The 20,969-nt window shown below is 63.6% G+C and overlaps 1 protein-coding gene across 1 annotated transcript in view; it reads right to left on the bottom strand.

The window, feature by feature from the left end:
• Positions 1-598: 598 nt before the first annotated feature.
• Positions 599-20,969, bottom strand: part of SLC7A5 (solute carrier family 7 member 5) — a 33,180-nt gene continuing 12,809 nt past the window's right edge. The window contains exons 2-10 of the mRNA XM_032389849.1: positions 19,684-19,809; positions 9,487-9,592; positions 8,651-8,695; positions 8,132-8,255; positions 7,125-7,228; positions 6,621-6,717; positions 6,058-6,207; positions 4,231-4,408; positions 599-2,849 (exon numbers count right to left, since the gene is read on the bottom strand). Coding sequence (XP_032245740.1) covers positions 2,794-2,849; positions 4,231-4,408; positions 6,058-6,207; positions 6,621-6,717; positions 7,125-7,228; positions 8,132-8,255; positions 8,651-8,695; positions 9,487-9,592; positions 19,684-19,809 — 986 coding nt within the window. The 3' untranslated portion in view covers positions 599-2,793. The remainder of the gene's footprint in view (positions 2,850-4,230; positions 4,409-6,057; positions 6,208-6,620; positions 6,718-7,124; positions 7,229-8,131; positions 8,256-8,650; positions 8,696-9,486; positions 9,593-19,683; positions 19,810-20,969) is intronic.

Raw genomic sequence — 20,969 nt, 5'->3', positions numbered from 1 at the left:
GAACACCCAGACCTGCAGACCCAAGGTTCAGGCCGTGGCCGCCCCACAAAGCCCTTCCCATCCTGGCAGACCCTTGCCCGCCCGTCCTCGAGGCCCCGTGCGAACGCTAACACTCAGATGCAGTGTGCCAGAGTTCCGCGTCGTCCGTGGAAGAGTGGTGTGGCCTGCAGCCCCGCTCCACCCCGGGGCTCAACGAGATACTCGGATGTCGTGGGAATGAGGGAAGGGCTTGGCCCTTCCTCCTGACTCCAAGCTGGTATGTGCCTCCCCTGCTCTCAGGGTGCCGGCCCGGCAGCAGTCCCCGCCGCCTGCAGGCCCGAGGCCACGCAACGCTCCCTCCGAGAGGCAGATCCGAACTCTCGCTCAGCCCCCGGCCTCCTTCCGGGCCTTCACCACCCATCCCGAGACGGGGGCTGTGGCCACCGTGGTGGGCTTCCCACGCTGCCGGCCTCTAGGAGGCCACGTCGGTGAATGAATGAGGTGGGCCAAGAGGTGCACAATCAACCCCCTCCATGGGGACAACACCCAGGGTCATTCCTACACCCAGAATCTGGCGCTGAACAAAAGACACAGAAGACCACCAGTAGTACTTAAGATTATTTTTCTTCAAAAACCAACGAAAAACCCCACACACAAAAACCCCAGACTCCCCACCCTGAACCAGCCGAGTCAACAGGTTAGCCATTGACGGGAAAAGAGAAAGAGACCTTAGGCCACCCACACACCATTCTGCAGCGGGCGTCCCGGCTGGGCTGCCGCGGCCGGGACACACGGGGACGCCAGGACAGCGGGAATACCACGCACCAGCAAGGGCGGCCGCCAACCCCGCAAATAAATACACATGGTGCCCACAGCATCCTTTAAGTTAGTGACATGTTAGGACAAGATAAAACAGCAGGCCCACGGGCAAACGCTTGCTGGTTACAACACGGTTTGCTTTAAAAAGAAATAAAATAAACGAAGCCCAACAGATACGCGTGCTCGGGACACCTGTCAGTACAGAGTGGTCAGAAAAAGCGGAGTCTCTGCCTTGCCCAGAACGCCACCATGGAAGTGTGCCTGGTGTCTGGGGCGCCATCGGAGGGGGCCCCTGGGCTGGGGGGGGGGGGGGGCGTGGCTCCAGGAACGGCAGCCTGGGCCGCCAGCAGGCCTGGGACCTGCCTGCGTGAGAGGAGACCCCGGCCCCCATCCATCCCCGCAGGCTGGGGGAGCAGGCCGCCACGGGCAGGCTGCCAGGGCCCCTTGGCTCCCCGCATCCCTCCCAGAGCCAGCACCGTGCCCAGGCACAGAGCAGGCAGGATGGACGACGGGCCGCCTTCCTGGCCTCCTGAGCTGCTTTCAGGTTGTTCTGGGTCCCAGCGGCTGGCTGGCCACGCCAAGCTCACGCGGCCCTGGGGGCTGAAGCAGCTCCTCCGGCCGCAGCCCAGTGCCCGAGGGCCCAGCTCGACCGCCACACTGGCCTCAGCAGCCGGCCCTGAGGAGAGCAGCACGGGCACCGCAAAGAGAAGAGCCCGAGGGGTCAGGACAGCCCCGGGAGCAGGTGCAGCGAGAGCCCAGCATCCCAGCAGCGGAGTCCGGCCTGGCGGGGGGGGGGCCTCCCCCACCAGGAAATGGAGCCAGCTCCAGGCGGCTCGCTGGGGTCAGTTCTTCAGGCCCAGGGAGGGGTTGTCTCGAGAGACTACCCGGCTGGGAGTCCTTGAGGACTCCCCATCACGGTGTCTGCCGTTCTTGCCCGGTTTGTTCTAGATTTTGAGTGTGAGTCTTCGCCAGGAACAACTCTCCGTCAGCCCCAGTACCGGATGCGGGACAGCCCAGAGGCCGCGCGACCCACAGCCCACACCCGAGTCGTCCTGCCGTTGTGGCTCCGCTCATGCGGGCGTCCGGGGTGGGATGTACGAAGCCAGAAGCCCAGCGCGTCCCAGGTGGTGCACGCGGTTGGGAGCTCGGGGTGGTCTGGGTGCCCGTGACCTCTGCTCGGCCCCCCCCCCACCAGGCAGCAGACACCAGGTGCAGGAACCCGCCTTCCGCTGAGTCAGGGCCGGCGTCACTCTCTGAAAGCAGCTGTTCTGGTGACCTTCTCTGCTCTCTTCTGGGGGGTCTGGGAGGGATCTACCCTTGGGTCTTTAAGGCAAAGAGACCTAAGTCCCGAGATTAGTTTTTGCTAAAATCACTACATCTACAACAACAACAAAAGAAAGCCAAGCGCGTGGTCTGGGCGGCCGTCTGTCAGTGCAACTCGGAGGTCCACACAGCGAGGCCTGAGTCTTGGTGGCTCTGCTTGTGGGACTGGAGTGTCTGGTGCTCAGAACCCCTCCCTTCCAGGGGGCCTGTGTCGGGCCAGGCTGGGCGCTGCGCGCCACAACACGACCTGGTCCCTCGGAGGCACATCGTGCTGCGGGGGCGGAGGGGAAAACTCTCCCCACTCCCCCTCATTGCTTTAGAAAATAATCATCTTGGTGGCGTCAACTTGACCCAAAATTTAAGTTAAAAAAATAATACAAATAAACCAAGGCTGAAAGGAGCACGGCCCAAGGTGGCAAACAGCCTGCGGAGGGTCAGGGGCCTGGCCTCTTCTCGGTGCTGCACTCACGGAGGTTAAGACAGAAGTTCGCTTTCTGGGGCTGAAGTCGTACCAGTTTTCACTGGGGCCCAGCCCCCTGACCCGCTGCAGGAACGGTGCGGGCGCTCAGCTGAGCTGCCTGGACGACAGGACTGGAGTCGCTTTTCAAGGTGATGAGATGTTTCAACACCACCTTTGTGTTTTCTTTCTGGCAGCTTCTTGGTCCTTCTCGCTTACGTCTCCTGGGGCACCACCTGCATGAGCTTCTGGCAGAGGACCGTCGTGGAAACTGGGGGGGGGAGGGAACAGCTGGGTCAGCTCGGGGGGGTGGGCATCACCGGGCGGTATGGGCTGCAGCTCACGCCGTCCCCCGCAGCCGCACCTCCCAAAGCTACAAGAGTGGCTAGAAACCCAGCGTTCTCTCTGAAACCTCCCGACGCGTGTACATCTGCCCCGGGCCTGTGGGCCTCCCTGCTGCGGGGACCAGCCCGCAGGTCAGCTTAGAAGTGCCGAACGCTGTGCAAGCCGCCCAGCTGGTGTGGCCAAGGAACCTTAGCCCTCAGCCCGTGTCAGAGCCCGGGCTTCTCAGCAGCCACAGTGGGACGGAGGGTCCGGGCACACCCTCCTCAGGATGACCGCCGCTCGCAGGCGGGTGTCTACCAGGGGCCCGACCGACACCTGTCACCCACGGGTCTGCAAGCACTCATTCTGGGGGCTGATTTCCGCATGGAGGGGCTCCTGCTTCAGGCCCTCGGGTGGTGTGTTCTGAAAGATGACTGACAGAGAGCCTCTGGGCTGGGCTGGAAGCAAAGCTTCACCAAAATGACCGACAGGCGGGCACCAGTGAGAATGCAGATGGCCACCTGGCACACGGTGACTGAGGCGCAGGCCTGTGGACGCCCTGACTCTCCCAGAAGCCGGCCACATTCGACGTGGTTTCAGTCACGGGTCCTAAGCTTGGCTTGTGAACGGAGCCCAGGACGGCGGTCCCAGATCCCGCATTGTCCTTTCTGCCTTTCTAGGTCAGCCGGCTGTGTTTAAGCCGGCGACAGACGGTGGGATTTCATTACTTGGCAAAAGCAGCCTGGTTCTCTGGAATCCCTTGTTCTGAGATTAGCTGGTGCCAAGCTGAGCGTCTTATCCCTGAAATACGTGGGCCGGACGTCACTGCCAAACACGCCACAGCGCCCCAAACCTCGGTCGGCGCCGTGAACGCCTCACTGCCGGCCCCTCGGCCAGGGCCTCGCACACCTGTCGTCACCCCGGCTGACCCTGGAACCTGGGACAGTGGGCGCCCTGCTGCTCCCGGATGGGGGGGGTTAGACTGCAGCTGCAGACGGCCCTGCTCTGGGGTCCGGGGGGCGGCGCGAGGGGCTGGGGGGGTTAGACCAGAGCTGCAGACGGCCCTGCTCTGGGGCCTGGGGGGGGGCCGGCTGAAGGGATGGGGGGGGTAGGCCAGGGCTGCAGACGGCCCCGCTCTGGGGGGGGGGGGTGGCCCCAAGGGGCTGGGGGAGGCCCGAGGGGCTGCGGGGGTTAGACCAGAGCTGCAGACGGCCCCCACTCTGGGGTCTGGGGGGATACCGACTGAAGGGATGGGGGGTTAGACCAGAGTTGCAGACGGCCCCGCTCTGGGGTGGGGGGGGGCCCAGACTGTGGATAAAGGTACTCACAGATGCCCTGGAGGAGCCACTTGGGCTTGTTTTTCCACCAGACCCCGAAGAAGTAGACGGGCAGGCCGCTGAGGATGATGGTGAAGCCGATGCCACACTCCACAGGGGTCTTCCAGAAGGAGACGGCGATCAGGAAGACGCAGGCCAGGATGAAGAACACTGGGAGGGCCAAGTTCATCTGGGGACGGGGACGGGGATGGGGCTGATGCCCGGCAGCCTGTCGCCCGTCAGTCCCGTCCCACACCTCCCACGGCCTGCTGTCCGGAGTCCCGTCTGCCCTGCTGAACGCAGCGCATCCCCCGTGCCCTCGGCACACCCTGCGCGCCCCGCTCCGAGCCAGTCCTGCGTCCCGGCCGAGCTCAGAACGGCTCTGACCTCCGGGGCCTGTTCTAGCCTCTACCGGCTCTGGCCTGAGGGGTTTTCTGAGTTGGCCTGGGCGAGGCGGCGGGGCTCCTGGCCACGGAGACCTCTACCGCCCTCAGCACGCCGGGCCGCGCAGCAACTAAGCACAGAGAGCGCTGACAGGCAAATGGAAACCACCAGGTTGGGCCCTTGAGGAGTCCCGAGGTCAGGGAAGGTCAGCCTCCGGCTTCCCTCACAGGGTGGCGACCTTGGCCCAGCACCTGATCCACTGTCTCCCAAAGGAGGGGCCCGGCGCTTCCGGGAAGACCGTGGCCACCCACTAATCACTAACCGCACAGCGGCACCCGCCTCCTCAGAGAGCCCTTTGTGCAGAGGTGGGGCCGCGGGCTGCACCCCACGGGCGCGCCGCCCACCCGCAGCGTTCAAAGTGGAGGAGCCGCGGACATGCCCACAGCCCGGCGCGCGGCTCCCCGCACCCCTGCCCGCTTCTGCCGGGCCGGCTCACCTACACACGGAATCGGCCGTCTGTCTACACACTGGCAGAAACCCCGGGGGGGTGAAGGACGAGCGAGGGTCCCACTAGGTCAGCCCACACGGCATGCCCGCCCCCGCCGCCGGCCCCACTGGGACAGCACCCCCGACAAGCGAGGGCCGAGATGATCCCAGGCACTGAGGTTGCCTTGGTCCCCCCCCAAGGACCCGTCCCGGACCCCGCTGGCCTCTGCAAGGGTGCTTGGTGGGGAGCCAGGGAGGAGGCCCGCGGACAGGTGCCCACTGTGAGGCCCACATGCCAGCAGGGGCTGCACGAGGGACAGGAGCTGCCGGCCAGCGACTGCCTGCTGGCCAGGACGTGAGGGTGGAGAGATGCCTTCTTGGAGAGACAGGGTCACCTCTGGGAAGCTGGACCCCAGTCCCAGGCTGACAAGGGCCAGCACCCTGCTTTCTCCCGGGCAGGCCGAGGCCAGGGCGGGCGCAGCGGGCCCCTCCACCTACGGCCCAGCTGGTCTCCCCTCCTGCCCTGACACCTGCCCCTCCCCGGCCGTCCGGTTCACTGCTGCCCCAGGCCAGTCAGGGCCTCACCTGCCCACCTGCCCTGCGGCGCTCATCACCCCCCACCTGGCACGCGGGTTTCTTGCTCGCTTCTGCCCTCCTTAGAAGAGAAGCTCTAGGGGACTTAGGGCTCTAATTTGTTCTCTGATGAACCCCAGCACCTGGAATCACGTGGTCAGCACTCAAGAGGTTCCCAATCACGGCCATCACGTGAACTAATTAACTGTCTAGTTTGGAAGCACGTTCACACAGATCTGGCTCGAGCCTTACCAGAAGGTTCCGGAGAGGGTACCCTGACCCCTCGCTGGCAGAGGGAAGATGGAGGGACAGGGGCTTGCCCGGCCACATGCCTGAAGGCACAGCGCCCGGGGCGGACACTCAGGCCCTGTTTCTGAGGCACGGGGCTCCGCTCACCTTGACGGGCCGCTCCAGCTCGGGCTTCCTGCAGCGGAGCCACAGCATCCCGGCGATGGCCAGGGCCACGCACAGCCAGTTGAAGAAGCTGAAGAAGTTGATGACGGAGAAGATGTCTCCGGAGAAGGCGTACAGCAGGGTCATGACGCACTGCGGGCAGACACGGCACCTCGTGACAAAGGCGCACTCTGCGCACGTGCCCGCATGGCTCCCACACGCGGCCCGCGCCCGGCCGTCTCCCCACAGCTCCCCTGCCCGCGCTTCCAGGTCTTCTGTTTTACGACCACTACGTGTAATTTTTGGAATTAAAAACTTAAAAAAAATCCGTGAAGCACGAGGTGAGGAGGTTACGTGTGTCTCAGTGTCGGCCTCGAGCGTCAGCCGGCGGACAGCAGGCGAGGCCGCGACAGGCTTCGTGTGGAGGACGCGCAGCCTCCCTCCCGCCGCCCGCCTCCGTGGGGAAGCCACCCAGATGGGCCCGAGGGACACGCCAGTCCCCTGCTTCGGCCCGCCAGCCATCGCCCCAGGGACGGAGGACAGATGCTGCCGCACCGCCCGCTTACCGTAAAGATGAGGGACGGCATGGGTGTCAGGAGCTGGGGGTGGATCATGGACAGGATGGAGGGCAGGTGGCCCTCCCTGGCCCCCACGAAGAACAGCCTGTGGACAGAGCAGTGGGCATTCAGCCTCCTCCCCACGTGCCCCCAGGCAGGGCAGGGAGTGGAGCGGGCCCATCCCAAGGGCCGGGCTCCCTGCGTGGGCTTCCCGGCGTCCCTGAGGGGCTCAGCTGGCAAGGGGAAGACAGCCTTCCTCATCTCCAGTCCCCCTGGGCAGGGTTTCGAAACGAACTCGTGAGAGAGTCCGGAGGGACACAGTTGTCACCTCTGGGCAGGGGGCCGGGGGGCAGAGCAGAGTTCATGGTTCCCTTATTTCTGTATTCCTCAAACGCGACAAGGCAAAACTTAGAGCACACGTCGGAAGGCGGTGTGCAGCGGGCCGCCCCCCAGCTGAGCCTCCTGCCTCTCCCCCAGAGCTGGGCGATGCGCGGGTGTCGGGTGCGGGCTCACCGAGAGGACGTGAAGAGGGACCCGTTGACGGAGCCGAAGCAGGACAGGCCCACGAAGACGGGGATGATCCAGGACATGACGCCCAGGTGATAGGTCCCGAAGTCCTAGGCACACAGTGAGCATGAGCCCCTCGGCCCCGGGCACCCCAGCACAGGGCTCCAGCCTCTCAGGCCGGACGACAGGCCGTCCTCACAGCCTGGCCCTGGCACACTTCTGCCTACACGGCTCCCCACATGCTCATCGTGAGTCTGTACTCGGAGTGACCCCCCCCCCCGGGGTCTGGACTTCGGGGGGCAGCCCCAGGGACAGGACCTGGTTCAGCACGGGGCCCTGTGCCTCAGTCCCCTCCACAGTCTCGGGCACTTGTCACCCCACATGATGCCGGGGGGGTCCTGTGCACAGTGTCCCCCCGTCAGCACAGCCCATCCGCTCAAGGGAGCGCAGCTGTCTCTGGCTGGGCCCCCAGTGTCCCCCGCCCCCCCCCCCCCAAGCAGGACTTGGTGTTTATTCAGAAGGTAGAGTGGGTGGGTGTTGCAAGAGCAGAGTCCCCTGGCTCTGGGGCCACCCTGCTTGGTCTGGGGGTTGACAAGGCACTCAGCCAGCCACCTCGGCGCAGCCCGGACATGTCGCACCCTCCGCTGAACCCAGGGGCCGTGGTGCCCAGTACAGGAGACTCAGGATGCATCCGGGCTGCCGGTGGGGGAAGGACACCCAGCTGCACCACCCCGCGCTCAGGGCTGGAGGCCCCGCTTGCCTGGGACTCGCTCTTTCCCCAAACCCATACTCGGCTCGACAAATCGCTCCACGTGCTGCCCTACAGCTGGCCTGGGGGAGGCTGGGCACCGCTGCCGGAAAGCCCCGCGTCTCCCGTGAGCCCGGGCGAAGAGCCCGTGCCCTACTCCGTCTGGGGGGTGGCAAAGCACAGCTCGACCCCTCCGAGGAGGGTGTGGTTCGCGGCTGAGGGGCCTGGTCTGCTCGGCGTCAGGGGCTCAGAGGTGGCGTCTTACCACGGCCACAGCCTCCGACGTCAGCATCTGCTCCGTGGACAGTGTGGTGAAGTAGGCCAGGTTCGTCAGCACGTACACCAGGGTGACGATGGGGAGGGAGATGATGATGGCCAGGGGCAGGTTTCTGGAAGGAGGGGGAGGGGGACATCATCCAAGGGCAGCCGGGCACGGGGCCAGACTGGATGGTGGGGAGCGGGTGCCCCATCTGACACACAGGGGCCGGGCCGGAGCCTCACTGCGCGGGGAAGGCGGTGAGCGGCAAGGCGGCCACCAGCACGGGTAAGGGGCCGGAAGCTGCAGGTGGACGGCTGTGCGAACCTGGGCCAGTGACTCAACTCCTCCAGCCCTGGGCCCCGGTCCCGCGGGGCAGCCTTGTTCCAGGTCACACGGCCACCCTGTGGACAGCGTGGGGCCAAAGCCAGCACCCCGCCCCAGCGCCCCTCCTGCTCTCGTCTGAGACAGAACCAGGCTTCCTCCTCCTCTCACGTTAAAGTAACACGAGTCTGCGCATACTCATACCTGTAGGGATTGATCATCTCCTCTGTGACAAAATTCAAGTAGTTCCTGGAAATGAGAGAGCAGAACTTAACTACACATCCCTCCCACAACACGGATCCCCCGGGAGCCCCCATCCACCTGCGGGGCCCCCCTTGGTGAGCAGCCGTCCTGAGGGAGGTCCGTGCTGCCACCCCCACGTGGCCTGTGCTCTGGTGGACTCTGTCCCCCCGGGCAGAGGCACAGCCCGGCCCACAGCGGGGGCACCCTGGGCACCTCCCCCCTGCAAACCCGCTCCGTGTGCAGCTCTTCACGTCACTCGAGCACTCGAGGGCAGGCTCAGAGGCCACGTGGGGAAAGAGACCCGAAGGGCAGCCCTCACGGCTTCCGTGTCCCCGTGGAAGGTCTGCTGCACTAAGCACAAGGCATCCCTGTCTGCTGCCTGACCCTTTCCGGCATCTTCCGTGCCGCCGGCCTGCCCACCCACCGCAGCCACTCTTGTGGCTCAAGAGCAGGGGCCACGGCTGGGGACCCAGGGGACAGAAGGCGTCGGCTGGGGCTGTAGGCAGGCACCTTGCTCCTGGCGGGGAGAGGTCAAGAACCACCAAGCCCAGCACCTTGAGCCTAAAGGCTTTGAGCCCGTCAGCAAAGGTCTGCGTACAGGAACCAGGCTCGCGGCGAGCAGCAGCCACATCTGCGCCCGGGCACGGCTGCACTTTTCTGGGACGCGTGGGGCGAGCAGCAGCCCGAGAGCCCTGCCTGCGTTCCCCAGAACAGCCCGCGGATGGCTAAGAGGCCCGGATTTCTGGACCCTTGAGGGTCCACCCAAGGCCCAGAGACCGCGACATTCTAGAACGTACCATCCCCCATAGGCAAAGAGGCCACTGTACAATGCCAGCACAATGTTCCCCACGTCCAGCTTGGTGCCCTCGAACGAGAACGTAGGATCCAGATTGGACACGTCACCTGGCAAAGGCCAAACACACAGAAAGGAATGCCAGGTTAGAGATTACTGCAAAGAGGTCTCACCACAACTTCTGGAATGTTCCTGGAGCAAAATACAGTCACATTCAGAAATGCTGGGGTGAAGGCTCTCCGCTGCCAGAAATTCAATGCACCTGCTGAGCCACCTGGCCAGCGTCCCCACACTTACCTGGGGCCAGGAGCGAGCAGGCACGGGTGACCCGGGGAACCTGGCCCCAAAGATGCCCCTAGCCCACCCGTGAGGGGGAGGCAGCTCTGCAGACTCTTGGTCACTCTAAGTACCAGCGGACTATGTGCGCTGAAGGATGGGATGCCCAGATAGGTGGAGGCAGGGGCATGTGTGTGTCTACCCGCAATTCATTCCGGTCAGGAGGAGGGGCCGGTCGCCCCGGTCACCTCAGGGGACACCCCTGCAGAACCCCTCACCTGAGCCCTAGATCAGGGGCACCTAGGCTTGAGTCTCGGCTCCCCCTTAGTGCTGGGAATATCTCGGGCTGCTAACCCTAAACCCAGGTTCCTTGCTTGGGGGACAGAGCTCAGAGCATGACCTGTCAGCAAGTGTCAGCAGGAAATTTCTCAAAACAACTCAGATCTGTCCCTGGAACCTGGATGTGCCCGAGAGACTGCAGCGGCATGAGGTGATGGGGCCACGCAGTGTGAGCACCTCCTAGACAGCCGTCCCTGGGGGCATCTCGGCCTCGGTCCTCCGCATGGACACATGACAGCAAGGCCCGGCAGAGCTGTGTCCACCTCTCTGCTGACCGTTTCCACCGGGAGCGGCCCAGGGGGCCCCAGTGTGCAGTCACACCACCCCAGTGTCTGCCCTTGTCCTCTCGTGGCTTCTCTGCTGTGTCTCCCCTCTGTCTTACCAGGACATGTGTCCCTGGGTTTAGGGCCCACCCTGATCCAGGATGGTCTCGTCTCAATCCTTCCCTCAAACACATCCGTGAAGACCCTTTCTCCACATAAGGGCACACTCTAGGTCCCAGGGGACACGGGTTTGGGTCCACCACCCAACCTGGCACACGTGACTAGAAATGGGGGTCTTGGGGGGACCCTGGCTACCGGGGCTCTTTCTTAGGCTCCGCCCGGTACCCTCGGGCCCAGAGTCACTTGCTCCGTAACGAGGGGCCAGCCTGCCAGCCGGCCCCATGCTTCTCCAGCTCCTGGCTCTGGGGACGTCTGCAACGGGGACATGGGACATGGCCGGTCACTCAGCCCACCCGTGGCGGCGGCCTGCCAGGCACACACAGCTGGAGGAGGGGCTGTACTCTTGGTCAGGTGTGGATTGCTCCTTAGTTTGGGGACATTTCTAACAGTCCTTGTGGCTCTGCATGTGAAGGCCTGTGTTGCATCCAGCTGAGAAGCCATGGGCCCAGGCACCGTGGGGCGAGGCAGGGATGTGACCCCGACCCACAGCCGGTGGGTCTTCAGGCCCCTGGGGAGCCCAAGGTTCCCCACACCCTCCCACAAGGGTGATGGCCTCAGTCACCCCAGGAACAGGACACAATGACAGCAGGTCAGGGGACTGCTGAAGGGAGATCCTGTCACACCTTATCTCCCCCAGTAGAAGCCTGCCCTTCAAAAGCAGCTCTGGACCTCCTACATGTTCTAGACTCCACCCTTGAGCTTGTTTGTCCTGACCCCACAGGTGTGCTGAGGCCTTTGATCTCAAACCTGAGCTGGAGGTGGATGTGGCCACGGTCTCGTGACAGACTGTTTGGCCCCGGGGTGGCCGGAACCTCACCCACTGCCCGCATGTGACCTGTCTTAGAGGCCCAGGTCCTGGGACTGCCTGGTCACAGGGTGGTCAGCAGGCTGGGTGGACGGGGGCCGTGCAGAGAGCGGGCTCAGGACAGCGCGCCCTTCATTCAACAGCACCCAGGAGCAACAGCACCCCCTGGGCTCCCTCCTGGCGGCTCCCCCATGGAAATGGTCTGCAATGTGCACTCCACGTCTGCAGAGCTCCACCACACCCCATGGCCCTGTCCACGTGTTTCTGCTGTCCAGCAGCTGGGGACATGGAGGCTTGGGCCACCTGCCCTGGGGGTGGGGAACCACCAACACGCAGGGGGATCTAGGACCAGGATTGGGAACCCGTCCACACCACCTACACCACCTACACCTCCCAGAGGGCCCCAGCTGCTCCTAAGAGTCTGGGGGCGCCGCTGAGACCGCCCTCACTCCCCCAGACCTCCCGAGGACGCAGTCCCACAGCCGCTTCTGGAGCACGGAAGGCTCTCCCCAAGAACGGCCCCTCACACGTAGTGCACGCACGTCTGGAACCTACGATTTTCTCACGAACCTGCCCCATCTTCCTACTAGAATACACATCTATGTATCCTGTTTACTCTTCAAATTTAACAATTTTCCCATTTGCTGTGATATACGTTTGGGGGCAGTTGTTAAAACTGGTCCCCCCTGAATTAGTGACAGCGTGTGTGCACGTGTGGGTTGGAGACATTCCATGCAGAGGTCACTTTTGGGGGCCACCACCCAGCCTGGTACAGGAAAGATGAAGTGTGGGTGCGCAGAAGGATCCTGGCTACTGCAGATAAAGGGCCGGGACAGGGATAAGATTCGAGGTGGGACCTGCCGCCTGCGGTTTCCAGCTAAGAACCAGATGCGTTCAGCCCTGCGAAGGCCCGCGCAGCCTCGATGTCCTCCTCAGGCGCCGCTCTCCCCGTGGCCACCAGCTCCGAGCCAGACACGTACACACAGCCGTCCGAGACGGTCATGCGGGGCGTGGTACTGCCGACGTACGACAGGATTTCCTGGGACTTACAGCCTGATTTCCTCCAAGGAAATACTAGCTGCTCTGACCAAACACAGAGGAAAGAATCTCACTGGGGGCCTCGGCCAGGCCCCTCCCAAACAGACTGCAAAGATTTCTATTCCTAGGACAAGTGTGGTTGGGCCACCTGCTGGGGCCTCCCTTGGCCGTCTGCGACCTCACCCCCTGGCTGCAAAGCGCCCAGTCCCTCGGAGGAAAGCAGACATCCGGGCGCACAGAGGGACCGCGCCCCCAGACCCCGCAGCGGCCCCCAGACCCCGCAGCACCACGTGGGCCTGGCAGCCCTCCTGCTTCTCTCGTGGTGTGTGTTGGGGGGGTGGGGAGCAGGCAGAGCTCTCCCAAGGATTTGGTTGCTGCGTCTGGCTGCCGATCAACCCTCTGCCCAGTTCCTCTGGGCCGTCGCCCACCCCATCACCTCCCGGAGACGCAGCGTGCCTCACTGCACACCAGGGACAGAGGGAGGGGTCTGACAGTGACCCGTCCTGAGTGGGCAGCGTGCATGCGCCCCCGGCAGGGCTCCCGGCTTTGTTCAGACACAGACTGTCCTGGATGCCGGCCCAGAAGGGAAACCCGCAGCTTCTCCAGGCTCCTGACCAAATGCTGGCCAAGCACGCTGCCCCTCCTTCTCAATGGGCACCAAGGAGCGGGCACTGGGTCTGCTTGGCCTGTGCGGCCCTCGCTGTCCTGGGGTCCTGCTGGGGCTGGAGCCCTAACAGCAGGTGGTCTCCAGGGAGGTGTGGAGAGCTGGAGGGAGGGCCCGCCTGCCCGTCTCCACCCGCTCCCGCCAGAAGCGGGGGAGGCGGCCACACCTGGGCGTCGTGATGTGCATTAGCAGCTGCGCTGTGTGGCCACGGTGGTGGTGAGCAGGGGCGGGGCGCAGAGGAGACACGAGCCCTCCTGGGAGGAGGGCAGATTCTAGAAGACTCCACGTGCGGTCTCAACCACCCACCTGCCCTCTGCAGCCGGGGGACATATGGCGATATCTGGAGACACGCAGGCTTGACAGGGCGGGGGCGGGGGCGGGGGCCGTCTGGTGGGTGGAGGCCGGCGGTGCCGCTCAAGAGGCTGGGATGCAGAGGGCGGCTGCCCCGGACGGCAACGACACAGGGCAGGACTCTGCTCGGGCGAGTAGTGGCCGATGCTGGGCCCGCGTGCACCGCTCCCACGGCTGGGGCAGACACGCTGACTGTGCTGGGCCCCAAAACGGGGTGCCTCAGACACGGATGAACGACAACAGCCCCCAGACGGCCACCGTGCTCTAAGCTACTCAGTCGGGCTCTCTCCCCACGGGGCCCCCGCCCCCCCAAGAGCAGGCCAGAGAATGATTGAGACAGACAGACACAGTGCAGGTCCTCCCGCGGGCTCCAAGAGCGGGGGCGTGGGCACCCTGGGACCCCACAGTTTAACGGGGTCCCGTGCCACCACCCCTTCTCTGGGGCTTCTCTGCACACCGCACTGCTGCCCAGAGAGAAGGCAGCATGCCGGCTGAGGCCGGGTCCCGGCCGTCGGCTCACCCGCGGTGCACGCGAGTCCCTGGAGCCCCCGGACCTTCACGTCTGCCTCTACTAGCCCGAACACGCAGCCCTCCCAGAAGGGCTGCTGGGAATGTGAACGCCAGCACACAGCCGGAAGCTGGGCCCGCCTCCCGCCCACGGGGACCCCTTGGGGACCGGGGTAATTGGGGTGGAAAGCTCCAAGGCCCAGGGAGTGCTGTCAGGGAAAGCCAGCCCGAATCCCCACGTCACACAGCCAGCCATAGGAACCAGCAGCTCTGTGCACACGGGGACAGGCGCGGTCCTTCCTCCCACCGGGCGAATGTGGCAGCCCTCCGGCTTCTGACCTGGGAGGACCAGGGCTCCCCCCACACCCGCGTCCCCTGAGACCTGGCCTCCGCGTGGGGGGGGGGAAGGCTGGGCAGATGCTCACCAGCGCTTCTCCAGGGCCCCGGGAGCCTGTCAACGCCACATGTGGGGCGGGGCCGCAGGGAATCCCAGAACCTTCGGGCTGGCGGGGCCCCACCCCACCCCCACCCCGTGCTTTCCCACAGGCAGAGCAGCCCTGAGGCACCCCTCCTGGGCTGGGGACACTGTGAGAAAGTCAGCCCCAAACTGGGGAACATCCACCAGGCTGGAAGCTTCTGCTTCTCGTCCCACTTTATCCCTCTGGGGTTCCATGGGATGGTCATTTACATCACGAAATGGGAAGAGGGTCCCCCTATTAATCTGGAACCTCTGAATGTGACCTGGTTTGACGACGGAATGGAGGTGAGGATCTCAAGATGAGATCACGGATTAGGGTGGGCCCTGAACCCACGAGGGTCCTTGGAAGACACAGAGACACGGAAAGGGGCCGAGAGCTATAGCTACAAGCCCAGGGACCGCCGGAAGCTGGAACAGACAAGGAGGGACGCCCCACGAATTTCAGAGGGCTACAGCCCTGCGTTTGGACTTCTGTTCCCCAGAACCAGGAGGGGACGACGGGACCCAGAACAGTCCCGTTGGTCTGTTCTGCAGACAGACCAACGGGACTCACTCCGTCTGCACCAGACGCCCTGGTCTCCACTCCGTGCCTCAGGGACGTGGCTGGGACAAGTTGTGGCCTTGGATCCTGCTTTGCAATCAGTGGCCAAGCGAACAGCGTTTGGCCTCAGGCTCCTGCTCTGCAAGATGGGCTGTCACGTGTGGGGCCACCGGGCCTCCGCGCTCTTGAGTCCCACCTGGTGAGGGAGCTCCGCGTGACCGGTGCCCTTAACGGGCCTGGGCAGAAAGCACCGCGATGGGTGTCCTGCTTCACCCAGAGACCAGCGTCCTGGGAGGGCATGCATCCTGCAGCTGGCTCATCGGGCTCCTCTTTCGCATTTCCCCGCCCTGGAGGGACGTGCCTGGCACGTGGTGCCTGTCCTGCCTCTGCCTGATGTCTGGGAACGGTGATGGGGCAAAAATCTGGGTGTGGGCAGGCTGACAGGAGGTCGGGGCTTGTTCACCTGGCCAGTGTCTGTCCCTGGGACCCTCTGTCTTTGAGACCCCCGGAGGAGCGGGCCCCTTGGCCTCAAGATCTGCTTTAAACCTCAAATCCCAGTTGCAAAGGGACCTCTCCCCACTGAGCAGGCTGGGAGAGACCCCTGAGAACCAACTGTGCCCAGCACAGGACTCTGTGCTGCCACGGCCCAGGGCCCAGGCGAGCTGAGGGCCTCAGTGGGAGAGAGCCCGACTTCCCCGACTTTGCTTTCATGCCGGAGGGCAGCACCAGCAACGCACGTGATTTCAAAGCTGTTAGGATTCTGGATGCTGAGTTAGCGCAGAGGCGTGCAGGCCCAAGGAAAAGGCCTCAATTAAAAATTATCAAAGAAAAGGAGCGCCTGGGTGGCTCAGCCTGTTGAGTACTGACTCGTGATTTTGGCTCAGGTCATGATCTCAGGGTCGTGGGATGGAGCCCCGTGTCAGGCACTTCGCTCAGTGGGGAGTCTGCTGGGAATTTTCCCTCTGCCCCTCCCCCGCTCACATTTCCTCTTTCTCTCAAATAAATCTTCAAAAAAAGATTTATCAAAGAACATCCACAGGAAAAACCACCAAGCCTGCCTCGATGGCACGTTCAGTACAAGTCTTCCCCCAGGGCAGCCCTGCCCTGCCCCGGCCCCTGCCCTGCCTGGCCCCTTCCCTGCTCCTGGGACCCCGGTGACCAGAGGAGAACCACACCCCAGCCCTGCACAGCCCCCCGGTGCAGTGCCCTGCGGTCCCAGCAGGACCCCGAGCCCCTCTGAAATGGGCCCTGAAGTCCTGTCAGGGGAGGCCTGCAAGGGCTCGCCCCTTCCTGTCTGGGCTGTCTCCCACGTGTCCCCCATTCTGAGATACCCCTGTCATGTTGGGACAGCGCCCAGACGTACGAGATAATCAACACCGGGTTCAGGAGCCTCCGCTTGCCGTGCAGACCACACCCATGTCTCCCAGCATTTTGGGGCCAACATCTCGGCAGCGGGGTGAGTTCGTGTGAGCTGCTGCAAGCCTGGGGTGTAGGGGCAGGGGGCTGGGGGGCAGGACTGCTTGGCGCATGGAGACCTAGCCGCCACGACCTCCCTCGGCAGAGGATATCCTGCTCAGACTCGGCGTGGGAGGGAGGAGGCGCTCTATGGGCCCTTTACACCCGGACACCCGGGCAGTCCACGCCGTAACCGCTCTCCCGCCGGCGCTGCAGCGCGAGCAAAACCACACGGGTCCCACTGTGTGTCCTCCGGGACCGACCTGGGCAGAGGAACGCGCCTTCTGCACCCCACTCCCATCTCTGGTCTGAGGAACGCCTGCCTGGCTTTGGGGACGGCCTGGCCTTAGGGCCGTGGCCCCCGTGGGGCGTCACACATAAGGGGTCCACAGACCAAAAGGGCAAAAGCAGGTGGCAAGCATGAGCCCCCAAGTGCCCTCCACCCACCCAGTCTGCCTGCTTCTCTGTGGCCTCCCCTGCCTTGTGCCACTGGATCCAAAATGCTGACCTGAGCTCTGTCTCCCCTCCTGAAAATGCTGGGAGCAAATCCAGACACCTCGCATGGCGCCAGGCACCACGGTGCCCTCCCACCCACAGCCACAGGGCAGCTGAGCAGCTCCCACACCAAGATCCCAGCCTGGGGCCGTGCAGAGCCGTCCCTTTGTCCCCTTAACTCTGTGCCTTCATCCAGCTGCCCCCCCGCCGCCCTCAGTCCTGGTCTGCGCTGGCGCCTCGTCTGCCTGTCTACAATTCTCCTGTTCATGCGCTGTCTGGTGTCCCCATCCCACAGCCGAGCCCTGGCCAGCAGGGCCAAGTCCTTGTCGGGGCTCAGCAGCCAGTCACACTCAGGGCCTCAGAAGGTTCCAGTGAAGGATAGTGGGAAGAACAAGGGTGGACTGCTCACGGGTCTCGAGGGAATGAGCCCAGCAGAGGCCTGGTGGCTGACCAATGGCCAGCTGAACTCAAACCCCCTCTGCAGCCCTCGGGCCCCCGTGGGTGCTTGGTGGGCTGGGGAGGAAGACTGACCACTCAGAGTCCGGGGGAGCAGGGCACCCGGGGTCTGTGCCATGATGCAGCCTGGCTGGGGACAGTCTGAGCACAATCGAGCCGAGCCCCGGCCCCAAGGATCCGGGCCCTCCCGCCTGCCATCAGCATGGGGACCCAGGGCGACGGGCAGGCTGCCCGAGGGAAGAGTCAGACCACGGACTCCGTGGGAGGAGAAGGGCGTCAATTTTGCAACCATATGTCCCCCAGAAGGGAAGGCATTCATCTGGGAACAACACAACTGTCTTGAAGAAAACCAGGAGGCAAAATTCTGCAGACGCCACACTGTATCCCGAGTTCAGAAAGGAACTGCTTCAGGGCAAGGGGGGTGTGGGGGGGCAAGGGCGGGGGGATGTTTCCTACAGCAACAGCATCACAAACACATTAGGTATTCGAGCCGAACAAACGCTCTTTGCTATCCAACTGAATTTGTTTTTACAAAAGTCAGGTCACCCCCTCCACATTCCTCATCTGTCTGTAGCTAATCAGACCGGCCCAGCGAATACCTTCACCAGCAGATCTTCTATCAAATGACACACTTCCTGGCTGCACAAGGTCTGGTCCGCCAGGTCCCGCCCAGCTGACTGCTCCACGAGGCCGCACAGGGAAGCCCTGACCGGGGTCCTCAAGACTCGAGGACTAAGGCAGATGGTAAAGTCCTGTCTTCAAGGAGGTGCTAGACCCTGGAGCCCCGGGAAGGCTCTCGGAGTGCGGTGGGAGCCCCCGGAGCAGCGGCCCCTCCCAGCCCTGCCTGGTCCGCACACCCGAGGCTGGGTGGGGGGTAAGGATTTCCTGGCTGATCTGACACATGCTCCCAGGATGACGGCCGGCTCCCTTTCTTGCCCCAGAAAGCGGTCTGGAAATCAGGTGGGATTTCCCCCTCGATGCTGCTGATGATCGTAGCTCGTGGGTGCTGGAGTCTCATTAGGTCCCAGAGCCACGCTAGGAACCTTCACACACGTGAACGTACTCAATAAAGACGGTCTGCCCAAATTATCTGGGTTCTCACTTCCACGTTACTAGGCTGGTGTAGACCAGCATGTGGGCTTCTCTCTAGCCCCAGAGAGGGCCCATGTGCACCCAATTCTCCCAAATCATGAACGCCCCCCTGCACAGGCCCACGGCCTGCAGATGCTGAGTTCCTAGGATGCGTGGGGCCCTGTGTGGCCATTAGGGGAGGGGAGCATGAGAGCCCAGGAACTGAAGGAACGGATTTCTGGGTATCACGGGCAGAAGCCCGGAGGACACGGCAGATACGGGGCCATTACAGGCTTTCCACACAGTCGATTCATAGCTAGGCAGCACGTGAAGAGGGTGGGCTAGGATGAAGACGCCCACAGAGGCCCACGGGTGCCCTGCTGGGGAAGCCTGCACACGCGGGGCATGAGCCCTGTGCTGGCACGCGATCCTGGACGACGCGGATCCAGCCCCAATCCCGGCTCTCCTGCTGCTAAGCCGGGGGACGGGTGCTGCCCTCCCGCACCCCAGGGCTCTGAGAGCACTCGGTCGTGGACAGAGGCCAACACAGAGGCTACGGGGCACCACTGTGCCTCCGCGTGTCGCCCGCACGTGGCTGTGCGCCCTCTTGGTGACCCTCTCTGAAGGGGCCCTCAGAAGCTGCCCTGCGCCAGCCCCTGGGGGATCGCTGGTCTGTGAGAGCCAAGCAGATGCCCACCCCACCAGGAGAAACGCGTACTTCCCTTCGCAGCACTGAGAGGACGCACTGCCACCAAGCACCACGCCATGGGTGACCCACATGGATAAGACAAAGTGGGAGACCATGGTGGGAGGGGTTGGCATGGCAAGATGCTGGGGCTGGTGGGGGGCTCCTACATCCTCCCTGGGGGCGGCCACCCTCCATCGAACAGGCACTTGAGATGTGGGCCCCCGTGTGCGCGATCTGCCTCGGTAACGGTTCCATCCCACCTCGAGTTCCGTGTGCCGGGCGCAGCCCCGAGGTCCCTCTGTGAACTGCCATGTCCCCATCCTACCCCCGCCCTCACGTGTGGGTAGGAGAGGGGGGTTTGAGGGGACAGGGTTGGTCCATTTCTCCGCATCACTCGGGATTTAACTTTGCTGTTCAGTCTCTGTAACAACGTCAGTGCTTCTTGCCAGCCAGTGGGACCGGCTCAAAGGACACCGTGCGTCCTGGCGCGGCAGACCTTCGGGCCGGGGCATTCAGGGACGGGGACCACTCCCACCACAGGCACAGCAGGGCCTCGAAGGACACCTGGTGGGGGCGCCCGGAGCTTGCACTCACCCTTCCCGATCTGGATGAAGCCGAGCAGAATGATCAAGGCCAGCGCCAGGAGCTTGGCGGCGGCGAAGGCGTCCTGGACCCGGGTGGCGGCCTTCACGCTGTAGCAGTTCACGGCCGTGAGCAGCACTGCGGAGAGAGGGCAGCAGTGAGTCGCACGGGACAGGCGGCCCCAGCGGACAGGGCAGCCCCAGAGAGGGGAGCCCAGCCCCTCTGGCGGCTCACACCTTCTGGGCCTTGTTCTGACTGACAGCTCTCCAGGCTCAAGGTCAGAGGCTGAGAACCACACTTCTTGACTCTCAAAAAGCTACAATCCCACACACCCCTAGGCTATCATAAAGATTTTTTAAAAAGATTTTTATTTATTTGAGAGAGAGCGCGAGAGGGAACACGAGCAGGGGGAGTGGCAGGGAGAGGGAAAAGCAGGCTTCCCGCCAAGCAGGGAGCCGGACATGGGACTCGATGCCAGGACCCGGGGATCATGAGCCGAAGGCTGAGCCACCCAGGTGCCCTGTCATAAAGAACTTTTAATGAATGAATTTCAACCTCCTGCCAGACTCTGACCACAGCCCTGCCCCGCCCTGCCCACGGCCCACCTGCTGCACACCTGAGGCCTATCCTCAGAGCGCAGGTTACAAACACAAATGCACCTTTGCCACTGGAAGGAGCCTGTGCTCACCTGTGTGCACCCCTCCCCATTGCAGCCTAACTCAGGTGCCCACACAGCCCACCTAACTTCCCGGAGGTGGGAAACTCTTTTTGCAGAGAGAACCTTCTGGAATCCCACAGAGGAAACAGGTAAGTGAGGTACTGTTAGCATGAATCCACGTGACAAGCCAAGTGGTGGGACCACGGGGGGCAATTCTGACACATGAGATAGGGACTGAAGGCGAGGCCAAGCCCAAGGAGGGGGCGTCAGCCAGAGGCGACACTCAGCTGGGCCAGCTGGGGGCTTTAATAGTGTACGTTGAAAACTGGAAGTCCCACCAATCATAGCTGGTCCCGACCTGGAAGGCGGGGGGCCGTGGGGCTGGGCGGAGGGGGGCACAGGTGGGCCCCCAGGCCAGGCTCCACAAATGCGCCCGGACGCACACAAGCAGGCCCTGCCTGGCTTCCCGGGAGACCCCTGGCCCTGACCGGAGCTGGAGGCATCCGTGTGGTGACATAGTGGGTGTGCAGGGACCCCGGGAGCTGGCTGTTAGCGCACCCACTTACAACGAAGCAAAACTACATTAAAACGAAGGCAACAGATCCTCAGCGCTCAGACCTTCCAGTCCACTGCTCCTCCG

The sequence above is a fragment of the Phoca vitulina genome, unplaced genomic scaffold, assembly GCF_004348235.1.
Source record: "Phoca vitulina isolate PV1807 unplaced genomic scaffold, GSC_HSeal_1.0 scaffold56, whole genome shotgun sequence".
Classification (NCBI taxonomy): Eukaryota; Metazoa; Chordata; class Mammalia; order Carnivora; family Phocidae; genus Phoca; species Phoca vitulina.
The sequence above is the reverse complement of the archived record's forward strand: the minus strand, read 5'-3'. Positions and strand labels throughout refer to the sequence as shown.